The 19,288-nt window shown below is 43.1% G+C and overlaps 1 protein-coding gene across 1 annotated transcript in view; it reads left to right on the forward strand.

Moving 5' to 3' along the window:
* Alk (ALK receptor tyrosine kinase) overlaps window positions 1-19,288 on the forward strand; it is a 797,050-nt gene that overhangs the window by 694,374 nt on the left and 83,388 nt on the right. The window contains exon 9 of the mRNA XM_048353195.1: window positions 6,327-6,496. Within this exon, the coding sequence (XP_048209152.1) occupies window positions 6,327-6,496 (170 nt within the window). The remainder of the gene's footprint in view (window positions 1-6,326; window positions 6,497-19,288) is intronic.

Below are 19,288 nucleotides of genomic sequence, written 5' to 3' on the forward strand. Positions count from 1 at the left end.
ACTGACCCAACCCAAGACTACTTCAGTCAGAATCCCTAAGCTGGAGCTTGGACTCCGGCAGTTTGGAAAGCTCCCTCCCTAAGTGACTCTAATTTACAGCCTGGCTTGGAAACCACGGGTTTGGCCATGCCATTCAGAGCATTACATGGGCTCTGCTTCCACATTCCATAGCTCACTCCATTTTCATAACTATCTTCTACAGGGACAGGGAAGTGTGATGATGGTCACAAGTTTTGCTATAATAAAAGAGAAAATCAAACAAGGTGAACAATAGGCTGAAGTCATATGGTTAATGTACTTGTGGGAGTTTGTGGACCACAAACCCCCAATTCTGCCATCACCAATGAGTTAGGAAACCAGGATGTTTGGTGAAAAACAATTTTTTTAAACCCTGAAGAGTCAGGATTGGTGCACAGGGCAGTTATTTCCTATCCATTGTGGAAAGATAGTGAGTGGATGAGCCACAGGAACATGAAGACAGGCCCCTAGAAGCTGCTGTCAAACTCAGTGCTTCTCTGCCAATTTTGATTCCGAATGTCTGGGAGCCAAGAGATTCTGCATTTCCCAGGTAACCATGAAGATAGGAATCTGAGAACCAATTCGAAGCACCACTGCTTCCTTCTTAGAGGCAAAATCTGGACATCTGGTGGGTTGTCACTGGAGGGGAGGATAAACCAAAGGGAAGATAGTAGGTCCGGTCCTGGGGCTTGGACTCAGGGCCTGAGCACTGTCCCTGGCTTCTCTTTTTTGCTCAAGGCTAGCACTCTGCCACTTGAGCCACAGCGCCACTTCTGGCCATTTTCTGTATATGTGGTGCTGGGGAATTGAACCCAGAGCTTCATGTATATGAGGCAAGCACTCTTGCCACTAGGCCATATCCCCAGTCCTGACAGTAAGTCTTGGAGTGCCATATCTTTAAGAGGAAGAACACCTGCTAGGTACATTACCTTACTAGAACACTTGGTCAATGAACAAAACTAAACAGTTTCAAACACATATTCACCAGCCATTTACTGAAAGCTAGATTTCAGTCCTATCCCAAGCCTTTCCCACCAATTTCTAGAGTTAGACACTACTGAAACTCAGGACATGTCTTGGCTTCAGCTGTGGCTGAAGATTTGCACTACCTGCTATAAACTTAGGTGCCACCATTAGAAGAGAAAATGAAAGGTAGTTCATTAAGTCTACTATTTATTCATAGCTATGAATAACAGATGGGGTAGTGACTGCCTTCACCTAAGTCTTGATGCTGTATCTTTCCTGGTTTGTTTCTTTGTTTAATTTCCTAAATTTTTGTTGCTTCCACAGTGGAACAGATATTCCTTATTCTCATTTTGAACCTTGTTCCGGCCTCCTCTTGCTCCAAATGCTAGAGAGATTGGTATTTCCAACAGACCAATAAGCTCTGTGGGTAGTGGAGCTTGAAAACCAGAAAACTAAATCATGAAAGCAATTAAGGTCAGCAGTTTAACCTGTGGTGTAACTTTTGGCAACTTAACTGCTGCAACTCTTTCCTCAGCACTTAAGATCTGGGAGTTTTTTCAACTTTTTTTCTGCATCGATTTTTATTAGTATCATTAGTTGCACAAGGGAGTTCATTATAACATGTCTATATATGCATACAGTACCTTGATCCCATTCATGCCCTCTATCACCCTCCCTCATCTCCCCTTCCAACCTTACCTGTTTCACCAAGGTTTCTTGTTCTATTTTCACACATGTACATAAAGTATTTTGATCATATTCACCCTCTCCATTCACCATCCCCACTTTTCCAAGGACCTGTTTTACATTCCTGCCACCTACATTCTATCTATGCTAATTGTTGAAAGGGTTGTTTCATGGTATTTCACACACACACACACACACACACACACACACACACACCATATATATAATATTTTAATCAGATTGACTCTCTTATTGCCTTGAAATTTTGTTCTAGATCTTATATTTATTTGATTGTCTTATTTTTGAAACCAAAATCTCACTATAGTGCCCAGACTAATATAATCCTCCTGTTTCCACTTCCCATGTACTGGGATTATCAATGCATTCCACTCTGACTGGCCCTATCTTCTATAGTCTTTTGTTGTCAAATGGCTCCAATTACTCCATATGTTGCTGTTCTCTGCACACTTTATTATGTATTTAAATTCTAACTTCCTGGCTAGATGATAATTTCATGAAAAAGAGCAGATACACATAGTTTGAAGCACAGAGTAGTTAGGTGGTAAACGTGTATGAATGCATAGGTATTATATTTTTCGTAAGGACTGAGACTAAGGATATCCTGGTGAGCCCTACTGTGTGGCCAAAGCAGCAACAGCCTTAGCACCATCTTTTGATGTCCATCACAGTTCTCTTTTTCTTGTCAAACACTACAAGATGGTAGAGGAAGCTTACATTCAGCTGGCCTGTTGCCCCAGCCTTGGCGTGTAGCAGGGCCATGTCTCACCAACATTTTCATACCACTTCTTCTTTTTTTTTTTTTTTTTTTTTGGCCAGTCCTGGGCCTTGGACTCAGGGCCTGAGCACTGTCCCTGGCTTCTTCCCGCTCAAGGCTAGCACTCTGCCACTTGAGCCACAGCGCCGCTTCTGGCCGTTTTCTGTATATGTGGTGCTGGGGAATCGATCCTAGAGCCTCGTGTATCTGAGGCAGGCACTCTTGCCACTAGGCTACATCCCCAGCCCATTCTTGTAATAGTGTATTTACAGCTCCATACATCCCTCTTGGACAAAGTTTAAAATGACTTACCTCAGGACCACATGCAACACACATGCTTCTTTTATTTTAGCTCTGGGAGTGTAGGTTAACCAACACTACTATATCATCTTCTGCCATCAATGCAGCTCGTTCAAAGCACCCCTCGTTCAAAGTTTAGATCTTCCATGTTGGAGAAAGATTCTAACTCACTATCCTCCCCCACAGTCTTCAATGGATAAATGTTAGGTACTCAATATGATGTCATAAAACCATTCTTCCCTTGGAATAAAAGGGGGAAACTCAGTCCCTATCTCAGTCTTAGCAAAAAGATGACATGGAATTCTAAAACATAGATGACTCGCAAAAAAATAGATGACATGGAATTCAAAACAGAGATGATTTACTAGAAACATGTTCTACATAGAAATGTTCTCCTAATTGTCAGCTACCAGCTTCTTCTACACTCAAAAGTGTGGAAGAGCAGGTAAGAACTGTGCAACTCATTTTCACCCACATAATTTTCCCAGAAACCCTGCTTTCCTCATAATCTCCAAGGGAAGTGTGATATCTACTGCCTCAGCACCCCTGCCAACATTTCTTTTTAACTTTTGTTACATGATCTATTACCTCACTACATAGTCACTATAACTGTATGAGATAGGTTAAACTATTCCCATCTTAGAACATAGAAAACTGAGCATCAAAAAGTTTAATGACTTGACCAAAGAGGCAAGAACAGGTTTTGATTTTTTTAGATTTTTCTGATTTTAGAGTTCTTAGATCATTCTAGAATAGAAGATACGAGTGACTCAGCATACAGGCTCAATAAATATTCCTTGAATGACTAAAAAGTTTATTTTCTTAGATTATAGAGGAATGTGAATACTTTGGATTTTCAATAGGAAATGAGAAAGCATTGGAAATTGTTGAGCTCTGAATCACAGATGGCAGGGGGAAAAAAAGAAGAAAATGTGACAGAGATACCCATGAGAATTCAGAAGGGAGAAAAATAGTGATAAGCACTTCAGGACATCACGGAGAGAATGAAGAGAATAAGTTACAAATAATATGGGAGACTTCTTTAGAAGCTAGCAGGATCAAAGGGTATTTTTCCAGAATGGATGGAATCGAATCATCTTTGTAGATACAGGAACCGTAGGGTAGACAAACGGAAGGTACTACAAATGGAGGGCAGTAATTGAAAGAGATAGAAGAATGAACAGGTGAAAGGAGTAGAATTCAGACAAGAATGCATTGTATAGACCACAGAATTGAGAGAAATAAGGGAAGGGTGGGTCAAAGTGGGGGGTGAAGATGTTGAAGGGGTGACACAAATCAAGATGTATTGTATACATAAATCACTTTGTCATGGCAGAAAAAAATCAACACATAACTGTTAGGTTTTTAAAGTAGGTAGCCGGTAAAGGAGAACGCCACGCGGTATTCAGGCAGGAGAGAACGTTTATTACCGAACTGCTGGCCTGTGGCCAAGATGATCCATGGCTGGAGAGAAGGGAGAGAGCGAGAGAGAGCGACCCCCACCCAGCCCTGCTTTATTTAGGGCAGGGGCAAAGGGTGTGGCCAGGTGGATTAGGAGGTGACCTCAGGGAAAGGGGAGGTAACTGCCTCCAGGTCTGCAGGTTACCCAGGTAACTGGGTGGAGACTTAATGAGGTGGGGGCATCTGCATGTAGCCCTCAGGGAGAGGACCTAACAATAACCTAAAAATTAAAGAAAGTAAGAGAAAATGTGGGGTGGGAAGGGTGCATGAGAATGTTAAAAGAAGTGACATCCATCAAGAGTCGCTGTATTCATAAACTGCTCTGTTGGATGGCATCTCCTTTGTACAACTACTTTAAGCCAATAAAAATATTGTATAAAAAGAGAGAAGAAAATAAAGGATGTATCCTTCTCTAACAAATAGGAAAAGAAGAGAAACTTATGCTGCAAAAAGTGGAGCAGGGAAAGACTATCAGAGATTGTGTATCTATGATATCCTCATTCTTTCTCAGTAAAGTGAAAATTTAATCAGTGGATCAAGAAGTAAAAACCAGAAATGGGAGAGTTTGAAACCCATTTTACTTCATGTGTCCAGAAAACAAATGTTCAAATCTAAAACAGATAAAAGTTCAATAGCATGAATTTATGGAAGTCCATATCCACGATGTTCTGTGGTCAAGGGGCAAGAGGAAAGAAAAGCATTTGTCCAGCAGATCCCAAGCAAGGCATAGCATGTTGTGCAATGCTTTAAGCCTTCAGGGGGTAGGACTAAGATTTTGGCATCCAGGCATACAAGCCAAGTTAGACCAGAAAAATAATAATAACAACAACAGCCAAGCACCACAAGCCAGTACCTCACACCTTTAATTCTAGCTACTCAGGAGGCTGAGATCTGAGGATCACAGTTCAGATCCAACTCAGGCAGGAAAGTAATCTGTAAAACTCTTATCTCCAATTAACCAGCGAAAAACTGGAAGGGAACTGTTGTTCAAGTGGTAGAGTGCTAGCCTTGAGCAAAAAAGTTCAGGGACAGTATCTAGGCTCTGAATTCAAGCCCCAGGATGAAAACAAATAACAACAACAATAACAGTAGTAACATATTTTCTCAATTATCCTGCGAAGTTTCAAAGGCAATAAATATGTGTTCCCCTGGATGGAGAGAAATGAGGAACATGCAAATGAAGACGCTGTAGTTGTTTGTAATGGGCTATGTATGCAGAAGAGTGGAAATTCTTCAGCTGCCATAGCTAGTCAGTCAAATTTCTAGGCAGCCATAGGACAGGGCCCGGAAGACTAAGGAGCAGTGATTTACAAACAAGCAGCTATTCAAACAATGAGAACCAGAGAACATGAGGCTAGAGCTGATGAGACTCTATCTTGCCGTAGGGCATATGTTATACTTCTTTTTACAATCCACTTGTTTTTTATGATAGCATCTGAACTGGAGTATTTGGGGCAAAGATATGATGTAGTTGTCTTAAGTTTCAGATGTGGTTTCTAGATTATTCCTATCAATCATACAACCTCTATTTTTGAAACATGAATATTAGAGACCTTGCTTATAGTACTCTACTGCTTCTATGAGCACCGAAAAATCATTCATTACAATTCTCTTTCAAATATGATGAAACGTATGCTTATACTTTCCTTTGGGCAAAGTGGAGGGCCCTTATTTTGGAAGAAAACCATAATAAAAGGTCTTGATATAGGGATGCTACTCTCATCTTTGCCTACCAAATCATAGGGTCTCCAGTTAGCTAATACACAACACTATTCAAATTAGATTATTGTCATGAGAAGAAATAAAGCTCTATTATACTTAAGTCACTAAAAGTAACTGACTCCAAAAATCACTTCCATAGAATCATAAATTGGAGACTACTGACAAAAATCTTTGGCTACTCCTGAAGAAGTTCATTGAATGTGACACTGATAGGTCTCACAGATCAAATCTTAGAAAAATCAAGGGTGATATCACCAGCCTGAACAAAGTTCCAGAATTTCCCACTGGTTGTTGCTTTGTGGGTTCCATGAACTCTAGTGAAAGCCTCACTCTAGAGTCAGAAAGGGAACCTAAGGCCTCCCTTCCATCTGAACATCTCAGCTTCTCTCCCTCACAGCTCCGAATGTCCTGGCTCATCCGTGGAGTTTTGAGAGGAAATGTGTCTTTGGTGCTGGTGGAGAACAAAACTGGGAAGGAACAGAGCAGGAGAATCTGGCACGTTGCAACTGATGAAGGCTTGAGCCTGTGGCAGTGGACGGTGTTGCCTCTCCTGGATGTGTCAGACAGGTGGGTCTCCACCCTTCCCCTCCACTCCCATTTACCCCACCAGCCACCATGAAGCAGGCCAGGTCTCCCCTCCCCCACACAAGCCTGCGCACACATGTGGACCACACACGCTTTTCTGCGACTTCCCAGGAGCTTGAGATTCTTTCTCCAAGGGATTTTTCCTGCTAATGAGCACTTATCTCCCACATCTCTCACCTGGCCTGATTAGCTGACTTCAGTCTCTCTAGAAAGCAATAAAATTGAGCAGCTCACATTGCTCCCAAATAATAATCAGGCTTTGTAGGTATACGGTATTTTCTTTCACTCGATGGATTTCGCCTTACTTTTTCCATTTAACTTTTTTTTTTTGTATAAACAATGGAACAGGCAGGACAAGCCTTATTCCTGTTTTCTGTTCCTGTTATTAGACATAGGCATCAGAATCTGAGCTGGTCCTCAGACCCAACTATGAGCCTACAGCTCAGTGGAGTCAGATCCTGAGTTGGGTTGCTAGCAAGTAAGTAGATGGCGAATTCTCTAGGAGACATCGAAGAGTTCTAGTGGACCTAGATCCTATTTGGATGTTCTTGCTATGGGTTCCGGTGACCTTGAACAAGGTTTGTGACTTCTTCAATCCTCTGTTTCCTTACTTACAGAGGGTGGTGCCAGGAGATCTTTAACTCTGCATGGCACTGGGTTGGAGCAGTAACCTGCAGGGTTCAGCTGCCACTTGACAGCACCGCTCTGCCACCTGCAGGCAGCCTGGAGCAAGCAGTGCTTGAGGAAAAACAGCCTGGCAGGAGCAACATTCACATTCACACACTGCCGATCTGTTCCAAACCAAGAGGGTGGAAAGGCACCATTTCCGCAACACCATTTCTATCTAGATAAATGGACTTGGAGGCGAGCACATCTTTCATAGGCTAAACATCCGATTTGGCCACACAGTGCAGCGTCCACATGAATCTCCTGACACACATCCAAATTGTCATCCTAGAGGATCTACCTTTGAAAAACGAAGCCAAGGGCTCTGGGCAAGGTAGAGGGTGGTACCAGATGGCATACAGCTTTGCAAAGGGGAAGCTGAGTTTCAAACTCTTTGCCTGAACTTCGCAGGGTCTACTGCTCCCCAAAGCCAGCTTCCCAGCCCTTCTGCGGCTTACGTGGGTTAAAGGGCTCAGTGGCCCCTAGGGCAAATGGATTTGATTAAAGTGGAGGAAGGGGAAGTGTGGGTGCGCCTGTAGACTGTATTCTTCTCTGAGACTGTGGGGGCTGGGCCCGGAGGATGGAGATCTTGAGGGTGAGGTGGTGCTGGGTGCTGTCCCAGCCCTTTCTCCTGGTGGACATGAAACTAATTCAGATGAATCAAAGGCTTTTTCCACTCTCCTCTCTGATCTAGCAAGTCCTCTCTCTTTCACAGCCACTCTAGGGGATTGAAAGCAAGTAAGATGTTGATTCTGTTCACTCCCAATTCACAAGCATTTCGTTTAAAGGAGACTTTGTTCTCTGCCTCCCTCCTCTCTGTTAATACTGTTTACCAGATTGACATTTTCAATATTGATACTGAGGGACCAGACAGTCTAGTGGGGATTCAGGCAAAGGCCATCTTGGTTTGATGATGCCTCATGACCTAATAAGTGTGCAGTTACAGAAAACAAGAGTGATTCCATTGGGGGGGAGGGAGCTGTGTGTCACTGCCACACGCCGTGGGGTTCAGAATGGCCCTCCTACTGATGGAGTGATACCGCAGGCACAGGGAGATAGACTACTTATATCTACCATGCAGGTTACACTTGCTAAACTCAAACTGCATGGTAGATATACCTAGTCTATTAAAATAAAAATGTTCTCTGGATGAAAGAGAATAGAATTTAAAATCAAATATTCCCCCTCCCCAAATTTTTAATTGGTTCAATCACTCTCTAGTTGTATGATCTCATCCAACTATTTTTGTGTGTGCTGGTCTTGGGGCTTGAACTCAGGGCCTGGCACTTACTATTTTTTTTTCACTCAAGGCTGGTGCTTTACCATTTGAGCCACAGCTCCACTTCTGGCTTTTTGTTAGTTAATTGAGAAAAAAGGGTCTGACAGACTTTTCTGCCCCAGGTTAGTTTCAAATTGTGGTCCTTGGATCTCAGCCTCCTGAGTAGCTAGGATTACAGACGTGAGCCACCAGCATGGGGCTTCATCTAATTATTTAGCCTCTTCAAACCTCAACAACACGTTCCTCGACAAAATGAGGAATAGCAGTGGAACTTCACTAGACTTTTCTGAGATTGACAAAATGACTCTCTGAAAGAGCCTATTCAGAGAAGGTACCCATATCCATGAATTTTGCTGTCCCTTGGGTGTGCCACTTTGGTCATAATTAATTGATCAAATGACACAAGTCACAATCACTAATCTTCCAGGTCAAGCTATGGTCTACAAAACAGAAAAATGAAGTTTCCTCTTTGGGAATTTCATGCTCCAAACTAAATGCTTACTCAGTAGTCATTGTTTATCGTAACTCTAACTTGATAATGACAGGATCCCCCCAATGCCTCAGAAGAGCCCAAGATGGCTGATTTAGCAACAAAAAGCAGTCATACAAACCTCACATAAAGGTGAAGTTCTTACGAACAAGTAGTCATTGTGTTGGTTTGACTACCTTTGAGTAGAAGTTACTGACAGAGAAGCTTCAAGAAGCACGCTTCTTTCCTTGTTCCCTGGAGAGTAAGTGGCAGCTGCCAGAATGGCCCAAGGGAAATGGGAGAAAGGGGAAGTAGAGGAAGAAAAATAAAGTGGTCAGAGGACAAAGAAAACACAACTCCGTTGCTCTTACCCTGACAATAGGCATTAACATCAGGTGTCATTTATTTTCATCCCCTGAAACTCTCTAAGGAAGCTCCTAGCTTCTGCCACACAGTGCCAGCCTTGTAAACAGCTCCCATCTCTCCATTTGAAGGTGTCAGAGACTTGATTCCCTTTGCTGTTCCAAACCACCTCTACACTCAGCCTCCAGGCTGAGAGTTTTGGGTGGGGGAAAAAGGGTGTGTGTGTGTGTTGTTTTTTTAAGCAGCTTTATTGGGATTTAAGTTAGCCCTAAAGAGCCCCTGGGCTTTAAACATTGGTCAGAGTCCCTAGATAATCTTTTAAAGATAAATCTCATCATTTTCCTGGGTTCCCATGGATCTTAGGGTATCTTTCAAACTCTTGAATGGACCAATATTTAGGCCCACGTGTCATCTGTCCACCTGTAATTTTTATACCATTCTCTATTTCTTACTCTACTCAGAAACCACACTAAGCTTCTTTTCATTCAGATGTACCGCCACTAAATAATCCGACCTTTGGGCTTTTACATATCCTATTCTCTTCACCCTTGTGTTCTTCCTTCCATATATTTTCCCTTTCATATCTCTAAACACCACTCTTCCTTTACTTTTTAAAATCTCCCAAGGCCTTAGACTATACGTGTGTCTACAATATATTCACATGACCCTTGAGACTTCCCTATAATAACTTATCACTGAGCTATCCAATCTTAATTATCTGAATATACACTCCAACAAGGCAGGGATTGTGTCTGCCTCAAAGAGCAGCACTTCCACAATTTCCTCAACCTACCATGCCTAATATATAGTAGGCCCGACAACACTGTGCTGCAGGATGATGTATTGAGAAAAACTGCAAATACTTCCCAATTCCAACTGAGTGAACAAAGAATGTCACCCTGGAGTCCACCTGACTCTCCCATGTTCAACCTGTGTCTAACAAAGCCGACAAAAATCACTTTATAATCCATCCTACTGCAAAGTGTTCTGTGCATCAAAAGTAACATCTGAGTCCCCTCAGATGATCCCAAACAGCATTTGTTACTCTTGTGACAAGGAATCCTCTTGAGGGGCTTGTTGGGTACCTGGGCTTTCTCTGCCAGTGGTCACTGTCCCGTCAGAATCGCCTTATAAGGAAGACTTTGATGTTAATTGTGTGTTCTGGTCCTTGGGAGTAGATAACTAGAACTGAAAACTTGAGATAACAGAGTGAAGTCAGATCACCCCACTACACAGCAATCCTTCTTCAAGTACTCAGTGACTATGCCAGTGACTAGGCGTAAAAAGTCCATCCACAGGGAGACCTTGATCCACAGAATGGTATCTCGTCTGTTCATTTACAAACATGAAAAGTGATAGAAGTAATATAATAGCCCATCATCATTATGAAATTATGGTAACTCTGAAACCATGCTATCAAGAGTAACTAGTAAAATCTCCAACAGTGGTGCCCAAGATGTTTGAGCAGTGGCAACATCCCTGGAATACAGATATCTGATTTCAAGGTAATTTTGAAGGACAGCATCAATTCAAACATTGGCTTGCTGAATGCTTAAAAGTTATCTCAGCATTGACATCTACCTCATATAAGGACTGAATACTTCAGCAGCCCACCCCTGCCCCCACTCAATTGCCATTCTTTCTGAGGGAATTAATTCTCCTTTTCTCAAAATAGAAGAAAGGCGAGTTCTCTCTCCTAATTCTAATCATCAGTCTCCTGCTGAGATACACTTTTAGTTTTCCTCTTTATGATCATATATCTTGCTAAACACAGTATTTCTCTACCATCGTAAGCTCTGGCATGCTTACAGAGCCAAGGCTGCTGAGTTCAACTCATTACGAGATGGATTTGGAAATACCATGGATCAAATCATGTCCCACAAATCACCACAATTCTACAGTCAAATCTAAAGTACATAACTTATCACACCTGTGTAGGCTCCATTCCCCAGCACTGTCATTAAGAAGGCTTTTAGCTGTATGCACTATGCATAGTCTAACAAGGAAAAAAATATTCCCTCTGGAGATTATTTAGATTTCTGTTCCTTGCCATTCTTTGTCCTAAATGACAAGTGCCATGTTTCACAAATACACCTTTCAAAGGAGATTGGTTGAACTAAGAGTTATGCCTTGGTGCATTTAGAACAGAAATTCCATAGAGTCAAGTTTTGTTTTTCTATTCAACTTTTGTTTATCCATAACCCTTGTTTTATATGTAGGGCTATTGATAACAATATTCTCCATTTATATAGCATCTTTCTGAGATCAGGAAGGCCTCTTGAGAACTATGCCATCTTACCTGTGTAAAGAAGTAGCCGATTCCAGTGAGTGACAATTAGAGATTTCAGGTGGTCCTTAGTTTGAAGGTCTACAACTGTCCCTGGAAAACGCAGTGCTTAATTTGTATTTTTCATAAATTCCACCAGTTTCCTCTTGCAGCTACTGAAGAGTTTAAAATGATGATGACCACAGATAGCATTTGTTGAGTGCCAAGCAATTGTTGTGACAAGTACTTAGTATGCATTATCTCATTTCATCCTGAAAATGGCCCGGTGGGATAGATACTATAATTAATTGCCTTTTTCCTATGAGAAATATGAGGGCTAAAGAGGTTAAATATTTTTTCCCTTAACCCTTTGGCTAGATTCTGCCTAGCTAGTGCCTAAGCAACAGTTCCATGGTGCTGAGCCAGTAGTGGGAAATGGATGGGAAACTGAGCCAGTAGTGGCTGTTATTATTAACAAGTCATGTTGGTTCCAGATTGTTTTTAGGTCACACCTCTTATGTGTTTCCTATTAGCTGTTAGCTTCATCACTCCCCCAAATCCATCATCTTTTTTCCATTTATTCACATATAATATCTGTACATCTTTATAGGGTACTAAATGATAAATCGATACATGGAAAAACTATGACTATCAAATCAGAGTAATGAGCATTTCCATCTTTTCAAGCAGTATGTATGTGTTGTGTATTGGGAACTTTCTCTTCATTTCTACTATATAGTATAGTTGTAAGAAACAGTTGGTGTGCTATAGGAAATTAGAATTAGTTGCTCCTCACTTTGGTGCTCCTCATGCACCCTCTGCTTAAACCCCACCACCACCTCCTACTGAGGACCACTCCCTACCCAGCCACCCCTGCCAGCTTTCCTTCCTTGGATCCCCAGTGGGGGCAGCATCACTAAAAGAGGAGGATGCGTGCCACACAACCCCATACCTTTCCCTTCCAGACCCTTGTGTGCCTGAACCATGTATCTTTTCAGGTCACCGCTTCAGTATGCCTTTGACCACCATCATACCCTTTGTCCCCACTCCAAATCTGAGCATTAGTTCTGATAGGAATGTTCAAATTGTAAACATTAAGATGGTACCCCTAACAAAGGCATAAAAATAAAATACAATTCACTATGCGTTTCACAAATCTCCTTTGAATTTGGAATGAACTTCCCTATCACAGCTGACAGAGGAAATCATGCTCTAAGGTTGGGACGTTGTGCTGGATAGAAACAGCTCTTCAATGTCCCCAGGAGAGTAGGCCCTGAATTCATTCTCTCCATCTGACTGTTCTTCCCCCTTTCTTCTTCAAGTTTCCATTTTTCCTTCAAGGCAATTACTAGGAATTGATCTCAGGGCCTCATGCTTGCTTGGTGTGTTTAACGGCGAGCACTCTATCTACCACTTGAGCCATACCTTCAACCCAGCTTTTCACTAATTACTTTGGAGATGATGTTTCTGAAGGGTTTTTTTTTCCCTTAGACTGACTTTGAACTGCAATTCTCCATGTATCCGCCTCCCAAGTAGCTAGGATTATAGTTATAAGTCACAGGAATCCAACTCAAGTTTACATTTGTAACTGCCTGTCCCTACCCGTTTGATGGTACTTTTAAGCCAAGCAGAATGAATTATGCCCATGAAACCCATGGAGTCTTTCCCCAAGGGTCTCAAACCCTTCATGTGCATCTTTGACTTAACTTTCCTTCCAGAGAGGAAAGTAAGTCCCTGGCTTCATTAGCAGCCTGCAAGTCCGAGGAGACCTTGGCAGGACACGGCGTCCTCCTTGTACCTTTGTTCTGTGTCTCTTGGGTTGTGACCAAGGACACAGAAGATTATGTTCTCATGGAATCAAGTAGATGTTGCACATTTTTCTTTATTATCAAAGACTTTAGAGGCCTCCGTCTGTGAGAGAGAAATCCTGACTGAGAGAAGTCAATGTGTCCAAAGACACACCATCAGGAAGCAGAAGCCTTGGGATTCAAACTACTATTATCTGGCTTAGAAACCTTCCCACTTTCAAATATTGGCTTGGGAACAGCAGGCAACTGATTTCATCTCCCATCAGCAGCTGATGTGAGGGAACTGTGATGATATGCCTGAGGCTGGGCAGGGAAACTGTCAAGGCCACGCTTGTGAGGCCAGACACTCAGAGAAGATACAGAGAGAGGACTTTGGCCTGGAGGAGAAGGCCAGGCACAACCTTGATGGAACTGAGCTACCAGATAGGCCATCCAGACTGAGATGTGGGCATACGCTGAAAACATAGGAAGATGCTGGGAACAAGTAGAGAGCCCAGGCCTCCACAGCACCACAGAAACCTGATCCATAAGCCCAAAGTTTACTGCACAAGAAAATCCCATCTGTGTCCTATTAGACTACTCTTCTTCAGTGGACCTCACCTGGTGCTCTAGGCCCTAGTCCCAGAATCATGCTGAAGTGCACAATGAAGGGAACGATACAACTGTCAGGAAAGGCTACTATAGAGTCCTACATCCAGCCAAGAGCACAGTTTACTCATCACCCCATGAGCAAATTTGTCATGAACCCAAGCAGGCCAGGTATGTTGAACACACCTGAATAGCAAGGATTGTGTTATATGCTATGTTAGTTAGGGTATTCCTATGTGAAATAACAGCAAAACTCCAATTCTTGGAGCTGAAAAAAGAAGGAAGGAAGGGAGGAAGGGAGGGAGGGAGGGAGGGAGGGAGGGAGGGAGGGAGGGAGGGAGGGAGGGAAGGAAGGAGGAAGAGAAAGAAAGAAGGAAGGAAGGAAGGAAGGAAGGAAGAAGGGAGGGAGGGAGGGAGGGAGGGAGGGAGGGAGGGAGGGAGGGAGGGAGGGAGGGAGGCAGGGAAGGAGGGAGGGAGGAAGGGAGGAAGGAAGAAAGGAAGGAAGGAAGGAAGGAAGGAAGGAAGGAAGGAAGGAAGGAAGGAAGGAAGGAAGGGAGAGAAAGAAAAGAAAGAGATACCTTGTAGATGTGAAATGGAAAAGGAGTGTGCTAATTAGTGAGTGGCCTTCCACCTGTCATTCAGGGACCCAGGCTCCTTCCACCCTGGGGCTCCCAATCCTTTTCTCCAGCCTTGGAATCTCTTGCATTTAGCTAGCCAATGACGAAAGAGCCTGGAGTCTACTGCTGAAAGACTTTCAGGAGTCATTATTTCTGCTCCCTTTTCATTGACTAGAACTCAGGCACACAACCACCCCCTGCTGCAAAGGGCCCTGGGAAATGTAGTCTAGCTGTGTAGTTAGATAAGAGAAGTGAGTTAGATGAAAAAGTGAGATGTGTCACAGAATAAAGCCAAGGAATACAGCTCCCATCTGTGGGCATCCATCAGAGTGTCTCTTGAGAATGCTGCTTCCTCATTTAGCTACTCTGAGCATTGATCAGGCTTTTTCTTCACAAAGCCTCATAATTCAAGGCTGAAATCAATCCCAGGATCTATTCTGAGGTATGAATGTTTCATTCCAAAAATTTTATGATGCAGCAAAATCTTGTTTTCTGGCAGAAATCATCCTAGAATTTCTCTCACTGAATCTTCTTTCTTTTCTAAAATCCAAAAATAAATAAATAGGAAAAAAGTATTTTTGAAAAGGCTTTAAATTAGCAGAAAATATAAGAGAATCTTTGCACCCCACATTGAGAGATTCTGATTCATAAAATAACGCATTGGCTGTGGGAATCTTTTTTTTAAGTTCCCCTAGGTGACTCTGGTGTGCAACCACATTCGGAAGTCACAGGCATAAAATGATAGATCCAGGTATCTTTTAGGACAGAGAGGGAATTGAGAAGTAGCTACATGGTAAACCATTTATACAGCTACTTAAAGATAATAGTGTGTGTGTGTGTGTGTGTGTGTGTGTGTGTGTTTGCCTGTGTGTGTGTATGTGCGTGCACATGCACAGGTGGAGTCCTGCAGTTTGTACTCAGTTTTGGTGCTGTGCCTAAGCTTTTTTGCTCAAGGCTTGCACTCTATCCTTGAGCTACAGCTCCACTTCTGGCTTTTTGGTGGTTAATTGAAGATAAGAATCTCAAGAACTTTCCTTCCTGGTCTGGCTTCAAACTGTGACCCTCAGATTTCAGCCTCCTGAGTAGCTAGGATTACGTAAGCCACCAGTGCCAGCAATACATGGAAAATCTGCAGAGGTGTCACTGGCTGTCACATTGTCAGCATGCACATGAGGATAGAAAGGAGTATATGACCAGCCTCTTGCTCATTTGCAGGGTCTGAACACCAGTGAGAGCTAAAGGCACATGCATTAAGAGGCCAACAGGAATACACCAGCACTATGTGGTCCTACAGAGCTCTGATGCTATTCAGATGGTGCAGTGACATTCAAGTACTAGAGCTGTCAGGTGAACCAAAACATGCCAAGTCCTAGGGAAATGAGAAAAGGACAAGGATATTTCAGAGAAGGCCATCAGGGCAGAGAGAAAACTTAGTGACAACAATTTTTTGTTCAAGAATAGTCAACTAGGTTGTGAGTAGCCTTCTTGAGAGCAAGTGCTTATGATGTCCAGTCCTTTGGATACTGGGAGATGGAGAGCTACTGATCCTAAAGACATGCTGCACTCTGCAAGGAAAGTAAGGAGTCTTGTGGAGGCTCTTATGAGGGACCAATCAGTCTCAAGGTAGAATTCTGAAGGGGTGGGGAGGAGCAAGAGCAGCCATCTCTCCTTTCTCTGCTGCCTTTCAAGTGGTACTATGACCCAAGACAGCCTTGGGTCTGCCCCCTGGGAAGAGAGATTTGGTGGCTCGTGTGGCAGCATGCAATGAGCAACCAGGCATTGAAATGTACAAATCAAACACTCATCACTCTAGAAAGATCCGGCCTTGTTTCCTTATCAGAAAAAAAAAATCTGGAACGTGTGTGTGTGTGTGTGTGTGTGTGTGTGTGTGTGTGTGTGTACCTATGTATGTATGTATGTATCCCAGATCATCGGAGCAAGGAGTAGATTAGCAATTCTGAGCTTTAAATTTTATTTCCAACTCTGATTTACTGTGACGTTTGGGACAAGCTGTTGCTTTTGATTGCTAAGTTTCCTCAATCAAGGGTGCAAAGCAGTGAGGCAGATCAGGCCCGTGAGCCTGGTTTAAGAGGCAGTTGCTCAAAAATGGCACTAAGTAAACCCCCTTCAGAATAAATGGATGCTCAGTTGTGCTCAAGATTTCCATGGTAATGTCCACAGCTTGGCTCACAAAATAACAGATGCATATATTTTTCATAACTCTTAATGACTCTGAAAATGTAGCTCTGTGTTCTCAGCCCTTCTCCCAAGTCTGGAATTCAGGGGGGTAATTGAGCTTCTGCTATTTGAAGCAAAGCAGAGCCTCTAAGAGCCTCATCTACATGACTTCTGCTCTCATTTCCATGCAGATGATTCTTACATCTTTATATCCACTGGAATCCTGTACCTGGGATTCCAGCTGCGTGATTGGCACCCCACCCCACCTATAACATGGCCCCCCACCAGCACACCCATTTCCGAGAGATGCTTTCATCCATAGCTCTGCCATTCTCCCAGATACTCAGTTCTTCCAAGTCTTTCTTGACTTCTCTCTTCCTCCACAGATCCACTGTTTTCCCAATTTGTATAGATTCTAGCTTTTTAGGGGATGGGGGCAGAACTAAAAGGAATTTCAGAAATCCCCTAGATGGTAAATAATATGAACTACTACTGAAAATCTTCAAGGCAGGGTCCATGTCATACATCACTAGGCTCATAGCTGCAGGTGCAATGGTCTGACTTATAACAGGGCCCAAATGTTCTTTGCTTCATGGCAAAGGAAGAGATGTGTCATTTATAAAGCTACCCAAAGAAACAGATTTCTAATCAAACTGGAATATGAAAGAGGAGCAATGAAGTGGAGTCTTTCCTCTTTAGACTTCCACTGTGAAAATAGATTCACGTTTTCACCTGTTACCTGTAGAGTTTTCAAAAACCAAGATGGCACTTTGAAGTTTCAGTAATTTATCCGGGGCCCCATCAAATATATAGCCCAGACACTATTCTACTCTACTTTTTGAAACTCAGCCAAAGCAGAAAAGACTACTAATTCACTTTCATACCAATGTTCTTCTCAGGGGAGAAGAAAAGTAGAAACGACCCTTTTCAACATTGAAAGGTGGCCATCTTGGCTACCATCCCAGTCCTCCAAACCACAAGCTAACTGAGACAGAAGCAGAGGAGAGGCCAGTATGGGAAACATCTGTGTTCTGAGATAGGAAACGTGGTCATTTCAGCCTCTAGAAATGGACATGGGACTTTCTAGGTCCAGCCAGCCCTCTACAGCACCTGTTGTCCTGAAGGGATCATTGTACCTCACCAGCAGTGGGCATGCGGTGTGTATGAGATTGATGAGGCTAAGTGGTTCTGCAAGGAATGTCAGAAAATGTGGCCTGCGAAGTGAGAAGCCTGCAGGCATCCCTGTCTTGCTTTTGATACTTTTCATTGTGCCAGTGCCAGAGATTTGAATGTTGGACCTTATGCTTGCTCAATTTGCTTGCTTGCTGATGTTACCAGTTGAATCATGCTACCAGCTCAGCGTTTTACTGCTTATTTGGGAAATGGAGTCTCATGGACTTTTCTGCCCTGGCTGGCTTTGAACTGTGATTCCCCAGCTCTCAGTCTCCAGAGTAGCTAGGAGTATATGTATGAGCCTCCTCTGGCACCTGGCACCTGATACTTACCAAAGCAAATGATGGTCCCAAGAGATCCATACTATTTTCTCTGTCTCTGTCTCTCTTTCTCCCTTCTCCTCTCCTGACTCCCTTTCTCTTTTGGCCTGCCCTCCCCCCAGATACTTTGTGCAATCAAATTTACGAGCCAGGTATTTTTATACATAAGTACCTTCAAAATGCAAGGATCCCTTTCTTCTGTTCTTCCTAAAGCCTGGGATCTTGCTAAAATGCAACAGATATGGCACAAAGAGAATGAGACAACAAAGCAGGAATTTGCTAAGGATAGGCCTCTACTTGCCCTGCATTCTGGTCCCTCCTTTTCAACCTGATGACATGTTAGAGTGCCAGCCCCCCCCCCAAAAAAAAATTGAGTGGAAAAAGCTAATGCTTGGAAGACTCAACTAGAGAATGTGGGAAGGTCTGAGTGATTCTCCCTGCTTACTCAGCCTAACTGAAAAATCCTATTTTCAGAGAGGCTCCCTCACAAAGCCAGACTCATTGTGAATGTGAGAGATCTCTTTGGTCCCTGGCATCTCTGGAAGCTCTATCTTGACTTTTTCTTCTGCTCTTGCTGTTGGGCCCAGGGTGGGGGGATGGGGGGGGGAATCAAGTCAAGAGGTAGTAACATAGTTCCAAGAGTAGGACTGCATGGGATGGTGACATGCTTCCAGCTCCAGAGTCTCACCATGGACCTGGCCTGCCTCCACTTTACTGTGCAGGATCCAAAGGCCTTTAGAGTCAGCTGGATAAGTGTCTAGCCTGTGTCACATCACTCTTAAGTAGGCCTGGTCCCAGGAATCAAAGCTGTCCATCAGGCCCCCCTCTTTAGCCAGTAACTGAAGTCAATTACATAGATAATAGGAGAGATGTGGCAGGGCTTTTTCATCACTACATTATTCTAATAGAAATGCATACCTCAACCTGAGCCTCATGACAGTCCATTTTACAAGACTTTTTGCCAAGCAAATCAACTGAGCAGTGAGAAATTCAAGAAAAGGTGGTGGTTGTTTTGTGTGTTTTTTTATTCTCAGCAGTATCTGCCAG

This window comes from Perognathus longimembris, chromosome 8 (assembly GCF_023159225.1).
Source record: "Perognathus longimembris pacificus isolate PPM17 chromosome 8, ASM2315922v1, whole genome shotgun sequence".
NCBI lineage: Eukaryota > Metazoa > Chordata > Mammalia > Rodentia > Heteromyidae > Perognathus > Perognathus longimembris.